Raw genomic sequence first — 23,005 nt, forward strand, 5'->3', positions numbered from 1 at the left:
CCTGGAACTTGCTAGAAATGTGATGTTCTCAGGCCGCACTCCACACCTACTAAATTCAACTCTGGAGGGGTGGGGGTCCAGCCATCTATGTGTTGACAGACCACCACCACCACTACCAACCCCGCAATGATTCTGATGCAGAATTCACCTTGGAGAGCCATAGGTCTGACCAACTGGGAAAAAGTAGGAGCTTGAGTCCTAGGCCCGAGGCGTCACCCACAATAGCTATTTGAACTTGGGCAAGTTACTTAAACTCAGCTAACCTCAGTTTCTGGACCCATGATAGTGGGCAACTGAGAACTTCCCTTTCAATACTGTTATAAGAATGACATTTGACAACACGTGTAAAAGCCCTCAGCACAAGAACTGGAACGCATGTATTTCCTTGTTCATTATGTAGACAAAAGAAATCATCAGTCCTAACAGAACAATGGGTTGCTCTTTCAGCCAGGTGGCCAGTTTTTAAAAGAGTGGTATGTTATTTTGTTTAGAAAGCTGCTCACAACAATTCCGAAAACGTTCTCCACAAGCCACGGCCACAAACAGAGCCATGGTCTCCAGGTTCCAACGGCCACAGGGATTGCAAGAGGCAGAAACTTGTCTTCGATGATATGTGAGTGTGGACTCTTTGTTGATATGGTGAGGGGCATGGTAAAACAGAAACTCCTTGGGTAGAAGGTTTTTATATGCATGACTTGGTTAGGGTAAGTGTTGCCTTCTCAAAGGGAACTGGAGCTTAACTTTGAATGCACCCCTGAGTCCTAGTGGGCTTTTTGAATGGCTACAACAGCCAGAGCTACTGGGGTTGTGTCCAGGATGTCAGGAAGCTAAGGCAAGTGGCATCTGTGAGTCTTAACATTTCTGAGCACCTGCATTTTGGACTGTTGGCAGTTGTATGCAACCAGAAAGAGAAACATTGTTGGTTTTGTAAATTATTACATGCAAAGGATAATAGCGACTCACTCCTGGCTTGTTTTCTTCTAAAATGCTATATTCTTTATAATAGTATAAACAGTACTTATACAGGAAAAAAATATCCTATCATCCTTCTAGGAGAAGTGATAAAATGATACTGAAAATTACTTAGGCTCTTAGGGGGAAAAAAAATAAATGTCAAGGACAAGCCTAGAAGACAGAAAATATGGTTTCAAGAGTTTGGCTTGAATCCTGTTTTCAAGCATCCAGTGCATGGGGTGAAACAGTGCCCAGCAAGCACGGAGCCTCCTGTCCTCCACTCGCTTATATGAGGGGACAGACTATAAATCACTAACCCCACCCAAAATTGGAAAAATAAAAGGTGCCAAATGTCTTCAAGTTCCAACTCCCTTATCAGGAAAAATGAATCATGACACCTCTCTTCCAGAGGCTCTCCTAAGACTCAGTTAGTTGAGATCTCATGAGGGAGACCATCTGTGCAGAAGTGATGACTATTCCATCCTCATCTTCTACCCATCCTCTTCTCCAGCCCTGACTTCACCCAGGGTATAGACGTGCTCTATTTATTCACCCCATAGACTTCTCTGAGAAATGAGAGGACTAAGTTGTAGTCCTTAATTTACACTGGGACTTCAGTGAGCTAATTAAGGGCACAGAATTTGGGAGTTGAAAGCCAAATCCACACTTTTGGTTTGTTCCACTTACTGAACATATTCCAAGATAATTGGATTTATGAAAGTTTAAGGGTGGCCCAAGAGGGCATATATTTTTCTCTTCTTCCCATGGCGGCTGCAGCTGCACTCAGCCCCATCACAATCTCCTCCTGGCCCTTACCACCTCCCCTCTCCTCGGTTTCTCCACTGCCCTAAGAATGCAGCAAGGGAAGTGGTCATTAATCCCCGGAGAGGGTGCATGTAGTGGGAGGACAGTCCCATACATATATATAATTAGGTTTGATAGTATAAATTGTTCATGTGAGCTCTAGCTCTAGCCATTTGTAAAAACCGGAGATTAGAACTGTGTCTGATGACAACATGGCAATTTACATTCAGAAGTCATAATCTAACAACATGATCAAACACAACGTGCATTAGACTCTGAGGTGCTTAACACATCCAACATTTCCAGCAGGTGTTGTTGTTAAGGGCATGGTATTTTAATATACATACAATGGTACCACATGTATTGATACAATGATATTAAGCACACATATAGAACATTTAAATGTAAGGAATTTTCCAATATATGGACCAAAAAGCTAAGTCAGAAACAGCAACAACTAAATGGCCGTACTTCGATCTGCAGTTTCTTGGACCATTTACAAGAGGAAATGTTTCTCAATCTGCCAGGGCTATTGCTAATATAATTTTTTCAGTATCTGTGTCAACAAAAAAGCTGTTATCATTCGTTCTTCCCATTAACAATATGTATAATTTTTCTGGCTGACAGCTACAATAAAACTGTTTCTCTTTTTACCATTATAGATATAATATAATAAAGAAGCACTCTTACATATACCTCATATGGAGAGATAGATGTCATGTTCCAATTGCCATGTGTCCCAATTGACTTGAAATCCATAACAGTAAAATAAACATGCAACTCAAACAGCCACTCAACCTGAACTAAGAAAGTCTTGGGAAGATCCTTGAAGCTTGAAAAGCCAAACCAGGCATTATTTCTTCCTTAAAACAATAAAAATCCATGTCCCTTAAGAGATCGCTAGGAGGAAAGCCACCTAAACTTATACAGAATGTCTCCCAGGTCCAGTTGGTATGTGCTGGCACACTGGCTGAGCTAGGATATGCAATTAATTAATCCTCAGTTATTAATGCAGGGGCTGGGGAGGCACATGAGTGGCTTCCCCAGGAAGGTGCCTGGGGACCACAAAACTTCAGTCTCCTCCTGTTCCGCTCTGCTCTGCACCAACCTCCCCACCAGCAGCCTCTGTTGACAGACAAGGACCTGGCTCCTGTCACTTTCCTTGACTTCTCACTTGTCAACAAGCTGTGAAACAACCAGAGAGGGCACCAGTAGAAAAGAAAGAAAGTGATAGAAAAATAGCCCAGGAGTAATTTAGAGTTGATGGAAATCCAGTTACAGTGATCCAAAAAGGAACAGATGCCACCCTGCCATTTAATTTTTAAAGCCGCATCATGTAGCTTTTAGGAAAAAAGTAAACTCATCCTTTTGTATATAAATACTGGTTAATGGTTGAATAAACATGCAATTCAGACAACAGCTGAATTCAGTGGGCGCTTAATAACAAGTGCTGAATGAACACAGCTGAATTAGAATAACATTCCCAGGAGAGTAATGCCTGCAATTTATTCCCCCACGAATATAAGGAATCTCCATGCAGGTAGATTTAAATTCATGGACTTCTAAGCCCCTTTTCCTATGTTACTTACCAATTAAACAGGCACCAGTTTGTGTCTTCAGGATGCAGATGGGACTGAACGAAATAACACTTATTTATAAAAACGTGATCCAGGTCAACTTGTTCTGCAGAATTTGCAGGCTCAGATTGGCAGCAGTGTGACTGCACCTCCTCCCCGACATTTAGCCATGCTCGACATTCACTACTTGACAGCCACGGTTTTAAGGTGACACTGGTGTGATTGCCAAACTTTTGTTAAAAAAAAAAAATCTGTAAGAATTTATGTCAATGAGTGACAGCACTTGATTCAACTCAAAGTCTAGAAACTGATCTTATTAGTGCGAAGCCACGAGCTGTAAATTACTTTGTGTCATAATTAGTGACAGGGGAGTTCTTGGCCTGGGAAAATTGAGAGAGAACAACTGTGTCATGAAGGCCTCAGTACAGAAGTCCTGAGCCGAGCTAAGTGGTGAAATGCTTGGCTGAGAAATCAAGTCTCCTTTCCCACCAGCCATATTGCTGGTTTGGGAAGCCAGCGAATCCTGAGTGCCAGAACTGCCTGCTGCTCCCAGAAGGATGCACTGTCTCCTGCCCATATTTCACAAGGAAGAGTTGGTCACGATCATCACATTCAGCAAAACCACCAAACGTTCCATCTGTCCCCGTGGCACTAGTAACCAGAGCCCAGCTACTTTAAACCTCCCAACATTGAGAAGACTCCCTCAGGGCACCTGAGTGGCTCAATGTTGAGCATCTGCCTCCAGCTCAGGGTGTGATCCTGGGGTCCTGGGATCCAGTCCCGCATCAGGCATCCTGTGGGGAGCCTGCTTCTCCCTCTGCGTATGTCTCTGCCTCTCTCTCCATGTCTCTCATGAATACATAAATAAAATCTTTATTAAAAAAAAAAAAAAAAGACTCCCTCAGCTACACGGCGCTGAAGGCCATGGTGTGTGTAATGTGGCTGGCCGGGAAGGAAGGATTTGGCATTTGTGATGTAATTATGCTCCACAATGCTAAAAGCAATTTAGCTCCACATAGCTAAAAGGATTTAATCTTATAGAGGACGGGAAGAGTCTAGTACGTTAAAGGTCAGATCTCTTGTGTTGATTTAGTCAAAGGACACCAACTGAAATCCTCGAGTAGGTGATAGTACATGGCACAAGGTGCTCCCACGGAGAGCGTGCTGTGGCCATTGGTTTTTCTCCTGAGGGTCTCACTTTCCCCACCTTTCCTGGTAAACCATAAGCACTTATGTTCTTTACATAGGATTTTCCCTTTTAAGAGATCCCAGTCCCTCAGCCAAGTTATTTTGTTCTAACTGAAACAGAGAGACAGACAGACTAGGCTTGAGGCCATTGGGAGTCGTGGAAGACAAGGTCTTTCAGACCTCCCTAGTGGAAATCTTACTTTTCTGATCATTTGTAAAATGCTTTATTTGAAATATCACACCCAGAGAAGAACAACAATCAAACTGCTGAGTTTCTATTTCAACAGAAAATTGCTCGTGACTGAATGACAAAAACCTGCCACACTTAGCCTGTGTGTCCTAGAAAACACACTGTTCTCTGTCACAACCAGGAGAGAAGCAGTTGCACACAAGGGCCCATGGCCTGTACGAGACACGATGAGTGGTCACTTGTGATTCTGAGAAGCCAGGTTCTTGAGATTCTGGGGTCCCCGCCAGCATCAAGCTAATGGAAACAAAAACAGCTGCTTAAATGCAGTCTGCCTACCTCCTTCAAGAAGCAGTCATAAGGCCAACACCAGCACACCAGCAACCCTGACTCTGAAGTGGATTAAAAAGAATTACAGGTTCTCCCGCTGTCCGAGGGTAGAGCGTTCCTATGAAACCATTTGTAAGTCAAAATTGTGTAAAGCGAAGAGCATCCCGGCTTTCCAACATATCGCTTTGCACTACTCCATTTTTAAGAAAGACCTCCATCGGCACAGTAAGGCTTTTTTCAGAAGAGTGAAAATCCTCTCCAGGTTAGCAAAAAACATTCTAGGTCTTTCGTAAAAGCAAAGTGGCATACCTCAAACTTTCAGAAAGCAGGGGGATGCCTGTATTTAACTCATCATGCTTCCTTCTTTGTGAAGAGAGTACCTCAAAGCTGAGGGACACAGTAACACCCATGGGGCTTATCAGATGACAAGCTGACAGGATATGGGATGATGAGTTCATTTGGTATGCAGTTGCCTACTTGTCTGATTTGGACTTCAACTTCCCTAAGAAAATTATCCAGATTTCTGCTGTGCCAAGGAACCTGTTTGTTCAAACACATTGAGCTCCCATCCCTGCCAGTTTTCACAAAACAGGCGGCTCTGCTGGGGAAGGGGCGGGGGGGGGGGGGGGGGGGGGGGGGGCGCACATTTCACTGAGGTAGGAATTACAGAAAGAAGGTTGCCAGCCTCTCCATGGGAGACCATTCAACTCGATCCCAGCCACGGAGCAGAACAAAAAGCAAGGTTGCTTTAATACTCCTCTGCCAGAAGAAATATCGGGGTAGCTCAAACCCTGTGGCTGCTCAGAACTAAGGCTGCGTGTTTAGGTGGGGCAGTGGGAGGGTGAGGAGAAGAAAGAAAACATTCTATTTGGATCAAGTGTTCAGATGTTTTTTCTTTGCTGTTGTTACAGAGAGCTCTTACAACAAAGCTACACATGGCTAAGCCTTGGCTTTTAAAAAGATCACTCAAGAGCCCCATTTCCGAAGCACCCAAGATACAGTTACATGTATGATGTTTAATTGAACTTGTATTAGGTTTATTCATATATCGTTATAAAATTACCATCACTGTGAAAAAACAATATGAGGAATGTTATTATCTAAATGAAAAATGAAGACTTTAGGCTTTTCATGTAAAAAAAAAAAAATTAGATCACAAATCTGTTTGAACACCAAAATAATTAGATTTTATTGTAGTACCTTGGCCAAGTCATAGTGTGTAACAGCCACAGTAGCGACAACAGTTCTGCATTCCTCCTGACTTGTACATTGCTGTCAGAGTGATGCCTTCATGATAGCATGCATCCACTGTGCTGCTGGCTAGTCTTCAGTGGCGTCCAGTTGGCCCCATTGCCTCAATGATGTTCTGATCTAGGAGCGTGGCACTAGAAATCACCTGAAAGGAGAAAATGAGCCAATCATCAGGCAATCTGCAGTGACTCAGTATAGTGAGCCCTCCATTACATGCGAATATGAGAATTCTAACTAATGTGTTTGTAAATGGCCTCCGGATGGTACATTTTTTCCTATCATCTCAGGTTAGTGTCAGCTGCTATGATACAGTCAGAAAATTAGATGTGTTACTTACCCTCGTACAGTATTGTGAGAGTTTGTAACTCAACCTCCATATCAAATTTTAAAAATACATTTACATGCTGTAGATGAAAACAATGTTGAGGGTGTTATACTATAAGCTGGCAAATTGAATTTAAACCAAAAAATTAAAAATTAAAAATATTAATCAGAAATTAAATAAAAATTGTTTAAAAAGAAAACAATGTTGATCAAGAAACATATATGAGGAATTAGACACTGCCATCCCTAAAGGTAACTTAGAAGGCTAGTTAAAACTCAGATGCCATAGCTGATTGCCAGGAGAATCCTTTCATGAAAATGAATGCATTTGAAATGATGATCTGTTAGTGACAAGGTCTACAGAACCGGGCAAGAAAAAATTGACCAAACTCATATACTAGAGTGTGGAGTGGATAATGATGTGGAGAATTTCAAGTTGCCATGGAGACGTTCTCTGGCTTATTGGCTGTGATGCTGCACCCCATCCGAAGCCACCACTCTCTTCTAAGCTCAAAATGAATTCAGTGCTATTCCAGGGGGGTTCATGTACCTTCTACCATGTGCCTAAAACCATAGGGTGGGGATGATCAAAGATGTCCATGGCATATTCCCTGCTGAAAATGTACCAGCTACAGAGCTGTCCACGTGCAAGGATGGTAGCCCTAGAGCTCAGAAGATAATTAAATGCCTAGAAGTATAGTGTAAAGAAGAAGGTGCATCGAGGAAGGACAGGGGTAAGTGTGGACCAGAGTTCACAAGCAAGGCCCCACAGCATAAGAATTTGAGGGAGAGGTAACATTTGACTCATAGAAGGCATACACTGTATGTGCAGTCAGTGAGCAGGGTGTTCCAGGTGAGAGGAAAGGGAGGAGCAGAGAGGTTCTAAGACAGAGATGGCATGTGAACAACACAGTGAGGAAGCCACCCCAGGCTGTGGTTCAGAGCCTTGGTGACTAACTGATACCATTAAGGAGGCTAGGCAAGATCACTGGGGGCCTGAACTGAGATTTGATCCTGTGGGATCTGGAGATTGATTTTAGGCCTGTAAGTAAGATGGTGACATAATGAAAGCCATGTTTTACGAACACTGGTCAAGGGTTAAAGCTCAGGACAGGTTGGAGCAAAGCAAAACGAGAAGCCAAGAAAGGTGATGAAAGCCTAGGTTTGGGTAGTGGATGTGCTAACCAAGAAAAGAAAGGATGTTTACAAGGAGGATGCACTCACAGCATCTGATAACAGGGAAGAGGAATGGATGAAGATACTGGAACTCCTCTCCTGAGCAGATAGGCTCTGGGAACTCCTCTGAAGCTCAGGAGTCAGGTCTGGGTCTGGACTAGAGGTAGAATCTGGTATTCTATGCTGGGACATTCAGCAAAAAGATGAACAAAAAATAATCTAAAGGATTTTCAGGGCAATGAAACTCTGCTCTATGATACTATAATGGTAGATAAATGTCAATATACATTTGTTAAGCCTTACAGAATATACAACACCAGAAGTGAACCCTAATGTAACTCTGGATTTGGGGTGATAATGATGTGTCAGTGTAGGTTCATCAGTTGTAACAAATGTGCCACTCTGGTGAGGGATGTTAAGGTATATAAGAGAGGCTGGGGAGAGAGGAGCAGGAGGTATATGACAACTCTCTAAACTCTCTATACTTGCCATTCAATTTTGTTGTGAACCTAAGACTGCTCTGAAAAATAAAATCCATTAAAAAACAAAGACAGTAACAATAAAAATGTAAACCGTCAGACTTGGAATCCAAGACCAATATCCAAAAGGTGTTCAAAGGTCAATGTGTGGACAAAGAAGGGAATACCATATGCAAAGGCACCCAAAACCCATTTAAATGGAAGATGTGTGAACATCTAGGAAATGACCTAGAGGAAGCAAAGCCAGTAGGAGCAAGGCCTTCCTCTAAAGGAAACCTCAGGTCCCACCTGCCACAAAGACCTACCGAGATGAATGGAAGGCTTCAGGCCAGAGTGGCAGTAAGAATGATAGAGGGATGATGAACCAAAGATGGGGAGTTTAATTTTACGCATTAAGGAAATTCTGCAGCTATGTTCCTTATCTCCTTGTTGGAAAAGTAAAATATTCTCAGCACATTACCACAGGAATACAATATTTTACGGGGAAATTCAAAGACAGAAAACCAAGGTCTTTTTCTTGCCTCCATGATTTATACTCGAAACTAATTATTTGTTATGCTGCTGGTTTGTTTATTTGCTTGATTGATTAAAACCATTAAAATGAGATAGAAGTTTGGGATTGCAATGTCATTATCATGGTACACATGGTTTTTCCAAGCATTTTGACCTCTTTGGATAAAAGGATGCTCTGACCCCTAATATTGAAGTAAGGAAAAAGACCCATTAGAATCTGAAAGAAGAGAGTTCAGAATAAGCATGTAACAATAGGTGAGTCAGTCCGTGATTAACATCACTTCTTACATCTTAACTCATTGGAGGAGTCCTGGCTTATATTGGATATTCATGAATAGATCAAGTTTATTGATTACATAAAGACCCATAATATAAAAAGCTTGGGCTAATGATATCTACGGTATGTAGATTTTTAAAAATCTATCAGACTAAGCATTTAAAGGTACTGTCTGCTGAGTAGCTTTGCGTAACGTGGGGTCATTACACACACTCAGATTGGTCTCTGTATGAATTACTTTCATCTCCCAGCAGAGTTAGTGCTGGCAGGGGCTATTGTTTCAATAATGCACATGTCTGCTGTTAATGTTTACCAGCCAGCTAATCAGAACTCTGGAGAATACATGCTACTTTGAATTGTTACAAGGTAGACATCACTTTACAATTAACTTCATTATAATTGGAATATAATGATACAGTATTACCTCTTTTCATGTTTCACTGTGAAGCCTTAAAATAATTATATATAGATAGATACAACTGTAGGTGCCATTTATGCATATAAACGACATGTACTTTCCTAAGAATACATAAGTGTACTCACCCATACATATCTATACAGTTATTATGAGGTATATTTATGATCTTTACAGTAAAAAGGAATTATTGTATACAAATTTCATGTAAAATAAGGTTTTTTTGTTTCCTCAGCCATGCAATAAGAAATCTAATTCACAAATTAACCACTGGGGAACCCAATTAAAATCATTGTAGATGTAGACTATCTGCAGATATTGAGTGTGTTTTGAATAGCTAATGTAAGAGAAAAGGAATTATGATATTTTACAGATAGGCAGTAATTTGGGAATGCAAAAATGCTTGATTCCCTATTAAACCAACTTTGAAAACTGTGATTCAAGTTTGAGCAAAAGGGAAGAATATTTTCCAAAGATCCTGCACTTACAGAATAATGACATTTAATATTCTCTCCTGTAGGCCACGCAGTGCAGATTATTTTATGCAAGAAGCTAAACGGATGAAGCATAAAGCAGATGCAATGGTAAGACCCTTTTCTTTCCAGATATGTTCCTCCAAATTATGTTTGTACTGCAGCTTCATCACTGGGGCAATATAGCTGGGGTAATTATAAAATCTATTACAAGGATGGCTGGGTCTGTTAAATGGAGAAATGTTTATATAATCAAGTGCTCATAGCCCAATAAATTATGACTTCAACCAATAATGTCTGACTGGGAGAAAGTGCCGGATAAATGAATATTTCAATTTAGTTCTAAGGTCTGAATAGTAACTAGAGGCAATGGAGTCAGTGGGTGGTAGTATTTTGTTCCTTTAAAAAAAAAAAATCTAGGTTTGCATTTTTCTTTCTTGTTAGCCTGGCCAACCCTTGGCTTGGTCCCAGGATCAAGTCCTTTTTCAAAAAGACTCATGTTCTGCCTGTGTATCTGCCAAAATTAATACTTCCTCTGAAACTGTACAACACAGAAACTATTATGCAGCTCATAAGACCCAAAAGTCACCATGATTTGATGTTTTGAAAAATAATAATAATAACTTTTCTTACTTGGAAAATCTCCTGTTTTGGAAAGCTTGACTCTTCCAAGCAAGAAGTAGAAAACTTCTGGTTTTTTCTAAAGGAGATAACATGATTGTTCCATCTTAAGATCTCATCCAAAGAGACTCTTCCTACCTAGTAATTCCTGTTCTGTCCCTCTCCAGCATTCCTGAGCTGAGGGTGCCAGAGATGAATAAGGCATTTCAAATGACCTTCAGGGTAGTATTCTAGGGCTGAAGGTACTCAGATCATAGCATACCTCTCTCCCAGTGCTACCAGTGTTGCCCATCAGACATTTATTTGTATGAATATCTCTGCCTCGGTACACCAGTGTGCAGGGGGAAATAAACAGAGTTATCAGAAAATAGACAAGGGAAATGGAAGGTATGGTTCTTGTCCTTACCACCCCACAGTCTGATGGAAAGCTCTGGTCACCCAAAAAAGCTGATGCCATAGTCACTATTGGAAAAGAACACCATATTTTAAAGCAGAATGAAAATTTCTGCCTGGATCATCCAAGGCTTTCCAAGGATTGTTCCTTCGGTGTCAGGTTACCAGAAGCTGACCTTTCCTATCAACATGCTGCGGCAGCCAGGCTGGTGCTTTCCTGGTCTCTGAGCACACATCACTCGTGCCAGCCAGTGGGCCTGTGCCCCAGTGGGCCTGTGCCGCAGCAGAGCCTCGCGCACACACACAGCTACTCACACCTTCAGCTTCCTCCCCAAATCCAGCCAAATTATACCATTCCTTCCCATTCTCATTTTCAGGTCTCCCTGAGGCCTCCCCAGCCAATCTGCAGCCCCATGACTTACTCCCTTCCTACCATCTCTTAGCATTGGACTCTTGGCTTTGTATTCTGTTAATCACAGACTGCCTTGCACTTTGAACTATCTTGTGGGTGCACGTTTTCTCTCTCCAGGTGCATTCTGTGTTCCTGGAAGGAGTTTTATGTCTCAAATGCGTACTGCACAGAACTAGGTGCTATAGAAAATACTTCTTGAATGAAGTGACCTCCTTGGTCTGAAAGCGCTGTCAAGAAGTATCTCTCTATAGCCTATTAGGGTTATAAACTGTTTAAAAACTTGATTTACTAGGGCACCTGGGTGGCTCAGTCAGTTAAGTGTCTGCCTTTGGCTCAGGTCATGATCTCAGGTCCTGGGATTGAGCCCTGCATTGGGCTCCCTGCTCAGTGGGGAGCCTACTTCTTCCTCTCCCTCTGCCACTCCTCCTGCTTGTGCTCTCTTTCTCTATCTCTGTCAAATAAACAAATAAAATCTTTTTTAAAAATTTTAAAACTTGATTTGCCAAAGAGAGAGAGTTTTGCTCTACATTGACGTTTTCTAAGGTATCCATTATGAATGAAAATTGTTTTCAGAGGCAGGACCTAGATCAGTAGTCTTTGTGTAATTCTCTTTTGGTTGATGAATGAATATGTGAAAACCGGGAAGATGATACGATCCAAATTTAGAATATGTAATTATCACAGAGAGTAACAATATATGGTTGCCTTGATGTGTGAGTTCAGATTTATGAGAGTCTAAAAATATGAAGCCAATTCTCAGTTATCCTCACTGACATGGGGGGAAATTAACATAAATTTAGACAACTTGAGATAATCCTCCCAAATCATTTTTTATTTAGCATAGCATGGAGGAAAAAGGAGGGAAGCTGCCAAGCAATTAGGGGTTAGAAAGAAAAAGAAATTAGAGCAACCATGTAGTTCTGACCAATTCTGATTGGCAGCTATTGTATGGCTTTGGTACATTTCTGTATGTAACTATTCACTCACTTACTCTGAACCAGTAGCAATTTGCGAAAATAACTAGAGAAGGAAGCATCCTGTTTCTTTCTTCTCTCAGCTCCAGTCACAGGATTTGGGGACTCAAATGTCGGGTTTCTCAAATAAAGCATATAAACTATGTAACAATGCCATTTAAAGAACTATACTTAAGAAAGACACTGTATTAACTCTGTTGATCAGGTGGAAAAGTTTGGAAAGGCTTTGAACTATGCTGAAGCAGCTTTGTCATTTATTGAGTGTGGAAATGCAATGGAACAAGGCCCAATGGAATCCAAATCTCCTTATACAATGTATTCGGAAACAGTAGAGCTCATCAGGTAAGCACTGTGTCTTGTTGGGGAAGTGGAGGGGATGAGGGATGTATGTCAGCTACCAAGAACTCCTGTTCATTCCCACAAGGAAGAATGTAAGATTTTGCAAGGTACTTTCACATACCCTGCCTCCTTTGCTCTCTTTGTGACTGAGCAGGAGAGCTCCTCTCACCCCTGATTGCTGGAGAAAGGAAGCTGAGTCCAAGTGAAATGTGACATGCCTACATCACCCAGCTGGGAAGTGGCAGATTTTGAACTAATTTCACCTTTATGCTGTTTTTTTTAAAAATATGATTCAGTTTAGTATAATAAAAATCCTAACTCCATCAGTAAATGATTCAGGAGTATTTGATGAGAGGAAAGAACATTCGGGAGGATTTTAGGAAAGGAAATTCTCTCCTATGAGATGCTGTCTCAACAGGTACTGATGTTTTATTCTTAGACCTGACTGGGAGCACCATCCCCCACCTGGGTTGAGACATGTAATGTGAGTAGAAGTAGAGTTTCTGACATGCCCACATCAAGGAGTTGGATGGGAGACTCTTGTCTTCCATCACGGAGACCCAGAAAGGCACATCTTTAATGTCTTTTTAATGAACCATTAAGGGAATCTCATCCATGAACCATACTAAGAACCTTGTCATATAGTTTATGTCTCTAGTTAGTTCAACTGCTTGAGATAATATATAATACCCATATGTAAAATTATTCTTCCCCAAAACTAACTTTAAGAGACTTTCCTAATTCTGGAATTCTTTGCAACCTAAGATTAAATGCTTTAGCATGCCCCATCATACCAGATGGAAGATTTCTAGTCATCTTCAGTTATAACCTTTTTGATCTTTATTGGCCCAAAGATACAATGAGGTATTTTATACCACTCTCCTTCAGTAAGTAATTTCTAGCCTTTGAAACTGTCACCCCAGCATCAGAGAATACATCATCTTTAAAAAGTACCTCTTAAGAATGTTTTGAAAGTCAACACTGCCCAGTCATTTTTCTTATTAAAATATCCCTACTATATCAGTGTATTATTGGATCCCTTCATACTGTTTTCTTACATTGTATGCTATTTTTGTCAGCGAACAAAAGAAATCACCATAGTAAAATACTTAAAATTACTCTAAGAGATCCTAGATTCTCCCATTCCTTCCTCAGAGTAAGGCACAGACTGAGGGACCCACAGACGGGTAAGAAAATGGTGACCCTCGATAGGCACACAAAAGAAGTGATGTGTCCTAGCATTCCCCAACACAGAGAAGTTGAGGGGAGGGGTTCTGATTTGTTTATTGATGTATCCTTAATCCCTAGGATAGTTCCTGGAACATGATACGTGCTCAATAAATATTTGAATGAACAAATAAGTCAGAGGTCTTATGGCAAACTGGAGTGGGCCTGGCCCCCTTTAAGGCATTCAAATTTTAAAAGACAAATAAGCAAACAACAATGAAAGCCTGATGCCAGTCAAATACACCTGGAGATGCTGATGTGCTACACCTGCTCTGCACCAGAGTTAGGACTCAAATGTATTCACTAATGCAAGTATCATTGCATGATGGAGAACACAATCTATCTTCTAGATAATTCAGACTGAATAGAATCCCTTAAACTACTAAGAAAACTAAGACAAAAGAAATTATTTTTATCTGAATTAGAAAATAGCATTAATTCACCACGTAAATCTAGGCATGTTGCCTGCCAGACTTAAGACTCTCCTCCCCCACTGAGAGACAATGGGGGCTGAGAGCACTGGCAAGGGGGATCTCACCATGACTGTCCAGCTCAGGATGCCCTCTTTGTCACCATAGGCAGGAGAATTCCTTTCTCCTCAAAGGATACCAAGCATCACAAATCAAAATGGTACCACAAGCACTCTAAAAATTAAATTGTAATTGGAACTACAACCCAGAAGTAGGCCAGGACTTGCCTGCTAAATCTGAACAAGGCAGCTTCCTTTTAAAATAAAAGATTTAGATAGGACCCAGAGTCTCCTAACATAATAGCCAAATATTCAAGTTACAGTAGAAACTCACTTATCATACCAAGAAACAAGAAATCACAACTGAATAAGAAAATGGCAGTAAGAAATGAGAAAAGACAACCATTTGACACCAATCGCCAAGACGAATCAAAGGTTGGAATTATCTGATAGTATTTTAAAGCAGCCATCACAAAAATGCTTCAACAAATTGATAAATTCTCTTGAAAGAACAAAAAATAAAAAATTTCAACAAAGAAATGTTATTTTTTTAAAGAATTGAATGTAAATTACAGAAATGAAAAATATAACAGTAACAAAAATCTCACTGGATAGGCTCAATAGCAGAGTGGAGATGTGTTAGTTCATAACACTGCGTCAGGAGCTTCCCAAATGTAATCTGAAACTGCTCCCTTGTAGATAAAGGGGGTAAGGAGACATGAGGGGAAAAGGGCAGACCACTCCATGTTCCTAGGTGGCAGGTTTAATAAGCAAAGAGAACTTACTTGGGTGACCACAAGGTGAATGGATCCACTCACACACACACCAAATCTTAAAGTTTACATAGGGGCTTTAACTGGGTTTAGCCAAGTCTACTAGGCAGATATTCTCAACACTGTATTTACTGTCTCAAGGCTCTGTCCTTGGAGTAGCCTCTGGGAGCAGAAGAGGCAAGTAGAACCCACATTTCTTTTTTTTTTTTTTTAAGATTTTTCATTTATTTACTCATGAGAGACACACAGAGAGAGAGAGAGAGGCAGAGAGACACAGGCAGAGGGAGAAGCAGGCTCCATGCAGGGAGCCTGATGCGGGACTCAATCCCAGGTCTCCAGGATCAGGCTCTGGCTGAAGGTGGCACTAAACTGCTGAGCCACCTGGGCTGCCCAGAACCCACATTTCAAGAACAAGGAAGGTGAGGAGCCTCTGTTCACCCAGGTCCAGCTCACAGGTCAATTGGCAGTCACCGCTTTTTGAAGATCTTCTCCAACAGAATGACAGAGGATAGAATTAGTGAACTTGAGAACAGAAATTGGAATGTATCCAATCTGATTAACAAAGAGAAAATAAACTGAAAAAAAAAAAAAATGGGTGGAGCCCCACGAGTCTCAAACACACTGACAAAAGATCCAACGTGTGTATCATTGGAGTCTCAGGAGTGGAAGTGAATGGAATTAAAAGAATATTTGAAGAAGTAATGGCTGAAATTTGCCAAATTTGGCAAAAACATAAATATGCAGGTACAAGAAGCTGAGAAAAACCCAAGTAGAATAAACCCAAAGAAATGCATGACAAGACACATCAGCACTATGTTTCTGAAAACTAAAAACAAACAAACATGAATCCTGAAGACAGCTGGAGAGAAATGATGCATTACTTATAAAGGAGCACCAATTCATATGACAGCAGACTTCTCATCTGAAACCATGGAGGATGGAAGAGAGTGGCATGACATTTTTCAAGTGTTGAAAGAAAAACCCATCAAACTGAATTTTAGATTCAGTGAAACATCATTATACAGGAAAGAAAAGGAAATAAAAATATTCTCAGACTAAGAAAAACAAAGTTATTTGTTTTTAAACTATGAAGATTAGCTAGAAGAAGTTCCTCAAACTGAAAGGAGATGACAAATGAAGGAATCTTGGAGCATCAGAAAGGAAGGAAGAACAACAGGAAGAACAGAGTACAAAAACATGCAATAAACTATCCTCCTCAAGAGTTTCATAAATCATACTCAATGATCAAAACAAGAATCATATCACCAGCTGATCATTGTCACCAGACAATGTTTTTGAAAAGTGAATAAAGTAAAGGGACTGAAAGGGAAATAAAGTCTCCATGCTTCACTCAAAGTGAAACGTGTTAACACCAGTGAATTATGGTAAGGCACATACATGTATATTGTAAATACTCAGAGCAACCACTAGAAAAACTATGCGTGGAGATATATTCAAAGACACTACAAATCTGCATGCTGTGGAGCTAGTATAATAACAGTATCATTTTTTTTAGCAACTTACAATGACCTTGACCAATACTCTCCATACAACAATGCTATATGATCAGCAATATTAGTCTTATTTTATCGGTAAAGAAATTGAGGCTGAACTTGGATTTGAACCCAGGACTTTCTGATCATTTAACCTCTGTCTGAGCTCTCTCCCAGAGCCTACAAGTAACTTGGTATATTACTGAGAGAATGGAATGACCATAGTCCCCTTGGTTTAGAGAAATAAGTGGGATTAAGTAAAGTTCATAAGAGCCACTAGTTATGCGCCTAGGACATTTACACAGCCATCAAAGTAAGAGTTCCTGAACGGTGAAAAGGGTAAAATCCAAGCATTCATCTGAATACAGGAAGTGAATATTTTTCTGGAAATTAGTTTAGAAGGATTGAACTTCACTCCATCTTGTTAGTCATTCAGCCATAAGTCCAAATTAGAAAAATGGATGTGTCACCATACACCTAGATAATGCTTGAACTGGTATCACTCTCAACGATCTGTAGCATTTGAACTTGGAGCAGTAAGTACCTAGAGGGCCATAAAAGTCATTTTGTTCTAGCTGTCATAGTAATATAATGCTTAGGGGAAATGGGGCAGCATCAGCTTAGCTTTTAAGAAAGAATTAACAGGGGGGCATCTGGGTGGCTCAGTTGATTGTGCATCCCAAGTCTTGATTTCAGCTCAGGTCATGATCTCAGGGTTGTGATATCAAGCCTCACATTAGGCTCCATGCTCAGTGTGGAGTCGGCTTGAGATTCTCCCTCTCCACATCCCCCCTCTAGAAAGAAAGAAAGAAAGAAAGAAAGAAAGAAAGGAAGGAAGGAAGGAAGGAAGGAAGGAAGGAAGGAAGGAAGGAAGGAAGGAAGGAAGGAAGGAAGGAAAGAAAGAAAGAAAGAAAGGAAAAGAAAGAAAGCCAAAAAAAAAAAAAAAAGAATAGCAAGTGCTATGAAAAACTAAGTACTAAGCAAAGAGAACTTTGATCACTGAAGATGTTCTATTGTTAATAAGAAAGCTTTTTTAAAAGATTTCTTTGGTTTTCCTTTTTTCCCCCTAGGTATGCTATGAGACTAAAAACTCATTCAGGCCCCAATGCCACACCAGAGGACAAACAACTGGCTGCATTATGGTGAGTGAATGATGAGAAAGCTTAAAATAGCTTCCTCAGCCTTGCTATATGTTCATTGGCAAACAAGGTACTGAAACGCATACATTTTTCTAGTGACTTCTGATGTGCAAAACCATATGCAGTTCTAATGGTGGCCAGAGAGAGCCCACACTATTTCATGCATGATGTGAATTCACAGTGATTGAGAATCAACAGGTCCATTACACAAGGATAGTAGTTTTTCTGTGTGTGTGTGCATGTGCGTGTGTGCATACATACATGTGTGCACCTGCATGCGTGCACAATTTTAAAATCAGGTAGGCCTGTGTTTTAATCATTTGAATGTGAGTTGTGCCAAATGTCATTTCTCTTGTGTTTAACACGTTAGACACGATCAAAATAATGCATTTGCCTCCTTATATGTGGGATTAGTATGACTGAATCAAGATGATGTGCAAAAGTTCTCAACATATCAAACTAAGGAACAGTTCATTACACTGTGATAATAGAAGTATTTCTTTTAAACTGTTCACCATCATGTAATAGATGTTTCCTATATCTGTAATGATTATAATGGTACAGATTATGTGAGTATAATAATCTTCCTCGTCACATCTCCTTGGGACACTTCACCCCATTCTCCCAAATGACAGGACACCTATCTATAGAAATCCAACATTTTCAGCTCTCTAGTGGTTCATCCCCTACTCTAGAACCTGATCTGCAAGTCAGAGAATCAAGTCTCAAAGGAAATAGCAGCAACATACACAAAAGAGAGGGTCCTCGGGTACTTTTACATCATCTGCAGTTTTATGTGCTCAAAAGAGACTATTAAGTTGTACTTGGCATGTTGACATTCCAGCATGTCAGCACCAGATCTGAGTTATTAGCAAATAATTATGACTGAAGAGCATCAATGCAAAGAGAGTATGTCTCAGGAAGTACTTTCTGTACTTTTCAAACTGAAAATTCCGTATTAGGATTAACAAATTAATGATGATTAATACTTAATATTATGTAAGATAGAATACTGATATATTATAAATAATATAAAACAATAAAATAGCTACTCTCAGCACTGAGTTCCTCTTGTTTATAAGATGTTCATACCTGTTTCTTTATTTGAACTACTCAGAGTCCAGTAGTTTAAAAGTGAAGAAAGAAAAAAAAAAAGTGAAGAGAAAACAAACAGATGGAGGAGCTATTCTTTCAGCAAAGCCAACACTGCAGAAGTCTGGGGCGCCAGTGAGGAATCAGAGTAAAGAAGGTGGCTCTGCCTGGAGACTCCCCGTCTCCGTGAAAGCTGTGAGCTAGTTCTCCCTCACTCCTCCCATGGAGAGAGACTGTCCTCTAGTGGTGGAAGAAGAAAATGGCCTCCCTTGGCCCCAAGAAAGAAGTGCTAAAGCCACCATCTAGTGGTACATACACTTGTGGGGTAACTCCTTGAACTTTAGAATTAGATCTTTTGAACACATGGCAAGTCAGATACTCGACAGACATAAACATAAGCATAACAATGTTTCATATACGTAATCCTGATATAAATATGGAGTGCCTTAGAACAAAAAGAGTTTTGTGTAAGTTTTGTTGGCAGAGGACACACTTACACTCCCCGGGGCCCATTTCTCTCTTTCTGCCACAGTTACCGCTGCCTGGCTCTCCTGTACTGGCGGATGTTTCGACTCAAAAGGGACCATGCTGTGAAGTATTCAAAAGCACTTATTGACTATTTCAAGGTATTGTCTGGTTAATGGGTGACATTGCTGCTTGTATCCAGTGGTCAAGGACATTTTCTAGGAGCCTGGCAGATTCGATGGCTTTGGGAGGAATACAGGAACCCTCTGATGTCAGTAGTAACCCCCTTTATGGTAATCTCGTGGTGTTCAAGGCTCAGAGAATGGCCTTGAGAGCCTGCCTGATTCGTCCTCCTGCCTTGTGTCTTCATATGTCCATGGCTTCAAGAGAAAAAAGATCCAATTACCCACTCGAGTGTCCTCGAGAATTTCCTTTCTTTATAGCTAACAAATTCCTCATGTTCGCTTAGAGCTTCTTCCTCTCAGAAGTAACAACTTAGGACTTCCGGGTAGTCAGTAGCTAATTTAGTTTTTAATAAGGGTGTTGTTTGAAGTGATAAGAAATGGCTCGTTGGAACTCAGAGGCACTAGGACAACAGTAGTGGGTAAAGATAAGGGTAGAATTGGAAACCAGGCTCTTCTCCCTATCTCAGGAAGTGAAATCATTTTCACTGGGAGAATGAGAAAAAAGAAAGCCTTCCTGCTGTACTTGTGAAGCAGACATGAAGTTATAATGCATTTGAGATTTCTAGGCCTCTTTGCTGTCCATTTGTCTATAGAAACAAGAAATTATACCATTTTCACCTCTACCAACCCTTTGTCAGATACACACCATCATTTTAGATCCTTTAACCCCCAACCTCCATACCTTAGAGATCATTTCTGATGACCAGGCTGTGTTGGAGGTTCCGGGGGCTCTGTGCGACCTCCTTCCTGGTCATGCATATGGAATAACATGTTCTAAGGCAAGGAGATGACTGTTTTTAACATATTGACCATTCTGTGTCATAATGACAAGAACAGACACTAAGCCTATTCCTTTACTTTGGAGGACCAAGGTCAAGAGAAGTAGTTTCTAAAACGTCAGAATCTAAGAGCTAATGCTGAAGAGCATTATTACAGTACAAAAAAAATTAAAAAGCTTGAATAAAAAGGACTCTGAACTCTGTAAGCCATGGAGGTTATAACAGAATTTTTAAGGCATACAAGAAGTTCTTAGCGTGTATGTGTGCCATCCATGAATATGTACCATGAATAGACAGAGAACACAAACATCAGTTTCCCCTCCAGGGATCACTGGTTGTTACCCTTAATTAAAAGCTATTTAAGGGGGGATCCCTGGGTGGCGCAGCGGTTTGGCGCCTGCCTTTGGCCCAGGGCGCGATCCTGGAGACCCGGGATCGAGTCCCACGTCGGGCTCCCGGTGCATGGAGCCTGCTTCTCCCTCTGCCTGTGTCTCTGCCTCTCTCTCTCTCTGTGACTATCATAAATAAATAAAAATTTAAAAAAAAAAAAAAAAGCTATTTAAGGGGATGCCTGGGTGGCTCAGGGGTTGAGCATCTGCCTTTGGCCCAGGGCGTGATCCTGGAGTCCCGGGATTAAGTCCCACATCAGGCTTCCTGCAGGAAGCCTGTTTCTCCCTCTGCCTATGTCTCTGCCTCTCAATCTGTGTCTCTCGTGAATAAATAAATAAAATCTTTATTTAAAAAAACCATTTAAGAAAAGCTATTTAAATGGTACTTAAAGTTTAGAGATTATGGGGGCGTCTGGGTGGCTCAGTTGAGTGTCCAAATCTTGATTTGGGCTCAAGGTCATGATCTCAGGGTCATGGAATTGGGGCCCACCTCAGACTCGCACTGAGCATGGAGTCGGCTTAGGATTCTCTCCCTCCCTTCTCCCTCTCCTGCTCCCTCTCCTCTCGATCTCTAAGTTAATTAATTAAATCTTTAAAAAAAAAAAAGTTCAGGGATTATGAAACCTTCAGGTAACAATGAGAATTTGTCCACAAAGAATGTGTTTTATCAATATAGAGCTACTTTTGGGAAAAAAAAAAAAAAGACCTGCTCCCCATGTGTGTTTTCACAGTCACAGGGCTTCCTGGTAGTAGAAGAGGCCTGAAGGCAATTGAGAATTGCCACCTGCTAGGCCATTTCTTACCATTTTGGTAACACCTCCACTAAAAACTAAAAACCATTCACCACTTCATAAAGTCCTTTTTAACCAAAAGAAACACCTTGTGTCTGGGGAACCAGGCTCAGGCTGTTTTCTTGTCTCTGGACGGGCAAATTCACATCAGTATCATAAAGACTATTAATAATTTAAAAATACCCTAAACTTATGTGCAAGAACACATGATCAGGCTTTCAGAGTAGAAATCTGTCTGTACATCTAGCAACTTTCCTTGCCATAGGCAAAACTTCTTTTCAATGCCTGATGCAAACAACTGGCTCATGTATTATATAGCATCCTAAATCAAAATATTCAGATAAACCGGTTTTTGAATGCTCCAGTAAGGACATATATTTTAATCTGTTCTTTTAGAAAAGTTCAACAGCAATTTCTTTTAAGAGAAATTTTTAAGCCTTGTAAGTCAAAACAATAGGATTTGGTGTCTCATGTCTTTTCAGGCATTAAATGTATATCAGTGGTTTCTGCAGATATGACCTATATTTAAATATAAGATGGTCTCAGTAAGTGTAGTGGGGGGGACTCCCACTCTTTTTTCCTTTTCAAGAAAACTAAGCTAGTTGAAAAAATTTAGGCTGGTTCAGGATTCAACAGACTCTCAGGATTATGATTTAATTTGGTACATAGAATTCAGTGGATGAAAACCCAGGCTGTGGGGCGAGTTGTCCATTTTAGCCCACCGTGGAACCCAACAGGCCATGCAACTGCCCCCCGCCCCCAGCTTCCAGAAAAGAGACCAGTCGCCTAGTGATTTCAGCTTCCCAGATCCAGTTTCTGTGAGTCTTCACTTTATCTGCAGTCTCTGCCATTACTTCTCCCAACGGTCACCTGAGAACATGTAACTGTCAGCTGTTTAAACTCAGACAGATGGTAGTCACTGACAACGTTTTTATTTTCCTGCAGAATTCATCTAAAGCTGCCCAAGCCCCATCTCCATGGGGAGCCAGTGGAAAGTAAGTTCATTTCTCCAAAGGAAAGGTGATAAATGAGACACTGCATGATGCTGGGCCATGTGCTGCTTTGCTTACCCTGTGGGCCTGTTCTACCTCCCCTGGTACCAACCTCCCCACTCTTGTTTTTTTCCTACTCTCTCCCCTAACAGGAGCACTGGAACCCCATCCCCTATGTCTCCCAACCCCTCCCCAACCAGCTCCGTGGGATCTCAGGGGAGCCTCTCCAACGCCAGCGCCCTGTCCCCTTCAACCATCGTCAGCATCCCACAGCGCATCCACCAGATGGCAGCCAATCACGTCAGCATCACCAACAGCATTCTCCACAGCTATGACTACTGGGAGATGGCAGACAACCTGGCCAAGGAAAACAGAGGTGTGTGTGCCTCTAGGGGGTGTGTGCAGGGTTCTACCACAGCTCAGGGAGCCGGCCTGACCCTGGGCATCCCCGAGCAAGTTTTCATCATTTACCAAAGAAGACATAGTAGGAATTGTCACCTACTGTGAGAAAATTTTCCTGACCT

General features: G+C 41.0%; 1 protein-coding gene and 1 long non-coding RNA gene across 5 annotated transcripts in view; one reads left to right on the forward strand and one right to left on the reverse strand.

Moving 5' to 3' along the window:
- AFF3 (AF4/FMR2 family member 3) overlaps positions 1-23,005 on the forward strand; it is a 522,431-nt gene that overhangs the window by 493,140 nt on the left and 6,286 nt on the right. For all 4 annotated transcript variants that reach the window (XM_038551011.1, XM_038551013.1, XM_038551012.1 and 1 more), the window contains 7 exons: positions 492-613; positions 9,996-10,059; positions 12,554-12,690; positions 17,720-17,791; positions 19,413-19,506; positions 22,435-22,484; positions 22,634-22,857. In XM_038551011.1, the coding sequence (XP_038406939.1) occupies positions 492-613; positions 9,996-10,059; positions 12,554-12,690; positions 17,720-17,791; positions 19,413-19,506; positions 22,435-22,484; positions 22,634-22,857 (763 nt within the window). The remainder of the gene's footprint in view (positions 1-491; positions 614-9,995; positions 10,060-12,553; positions 12,691-17,719; positions 17,792-19,412; positions 19,507-22,434; positions 22,485-22,633; positions 22,858-23,005) is intronic.
- LOC111097712 overlaps positions 1-23,005 on the reverse strand; it is a 44,223-nt gene that overhangs the window by 19,340 nt on the left and 1,878 nt on the right. Inside the window, exons 2-3 of the long non-coding RNA XR_005365779.1 lie at positions 6,241-6,436; positions 3,348-3,565 (exon numbers count right to left, since the gene is read on the reverse strand). This is a non-coding gene — a long non-coding RNA (uncharacterized LOC111097712). The remainder of the gene's footprint in view (positions 1-3,347; positions 3,566-6,240; positions 6,437-23,005) is intronic.

Source organism: Canis lupus, chromosome 10 (genome assembly GCF_011100685.1).
Source record: "Canis lupus familiaris isolate Mischka breed German Shepherd chromosome 10, alternate assembly UU_Cfam_GSD_1.0, whole genome shotgun sequence".
Taxonomy (NCBI): domain Eukaryota; kingdom Metazoa; phylum Chordata; class Mammalia; order Carnivora; family Canidae; genus Canis; species Canis lupus.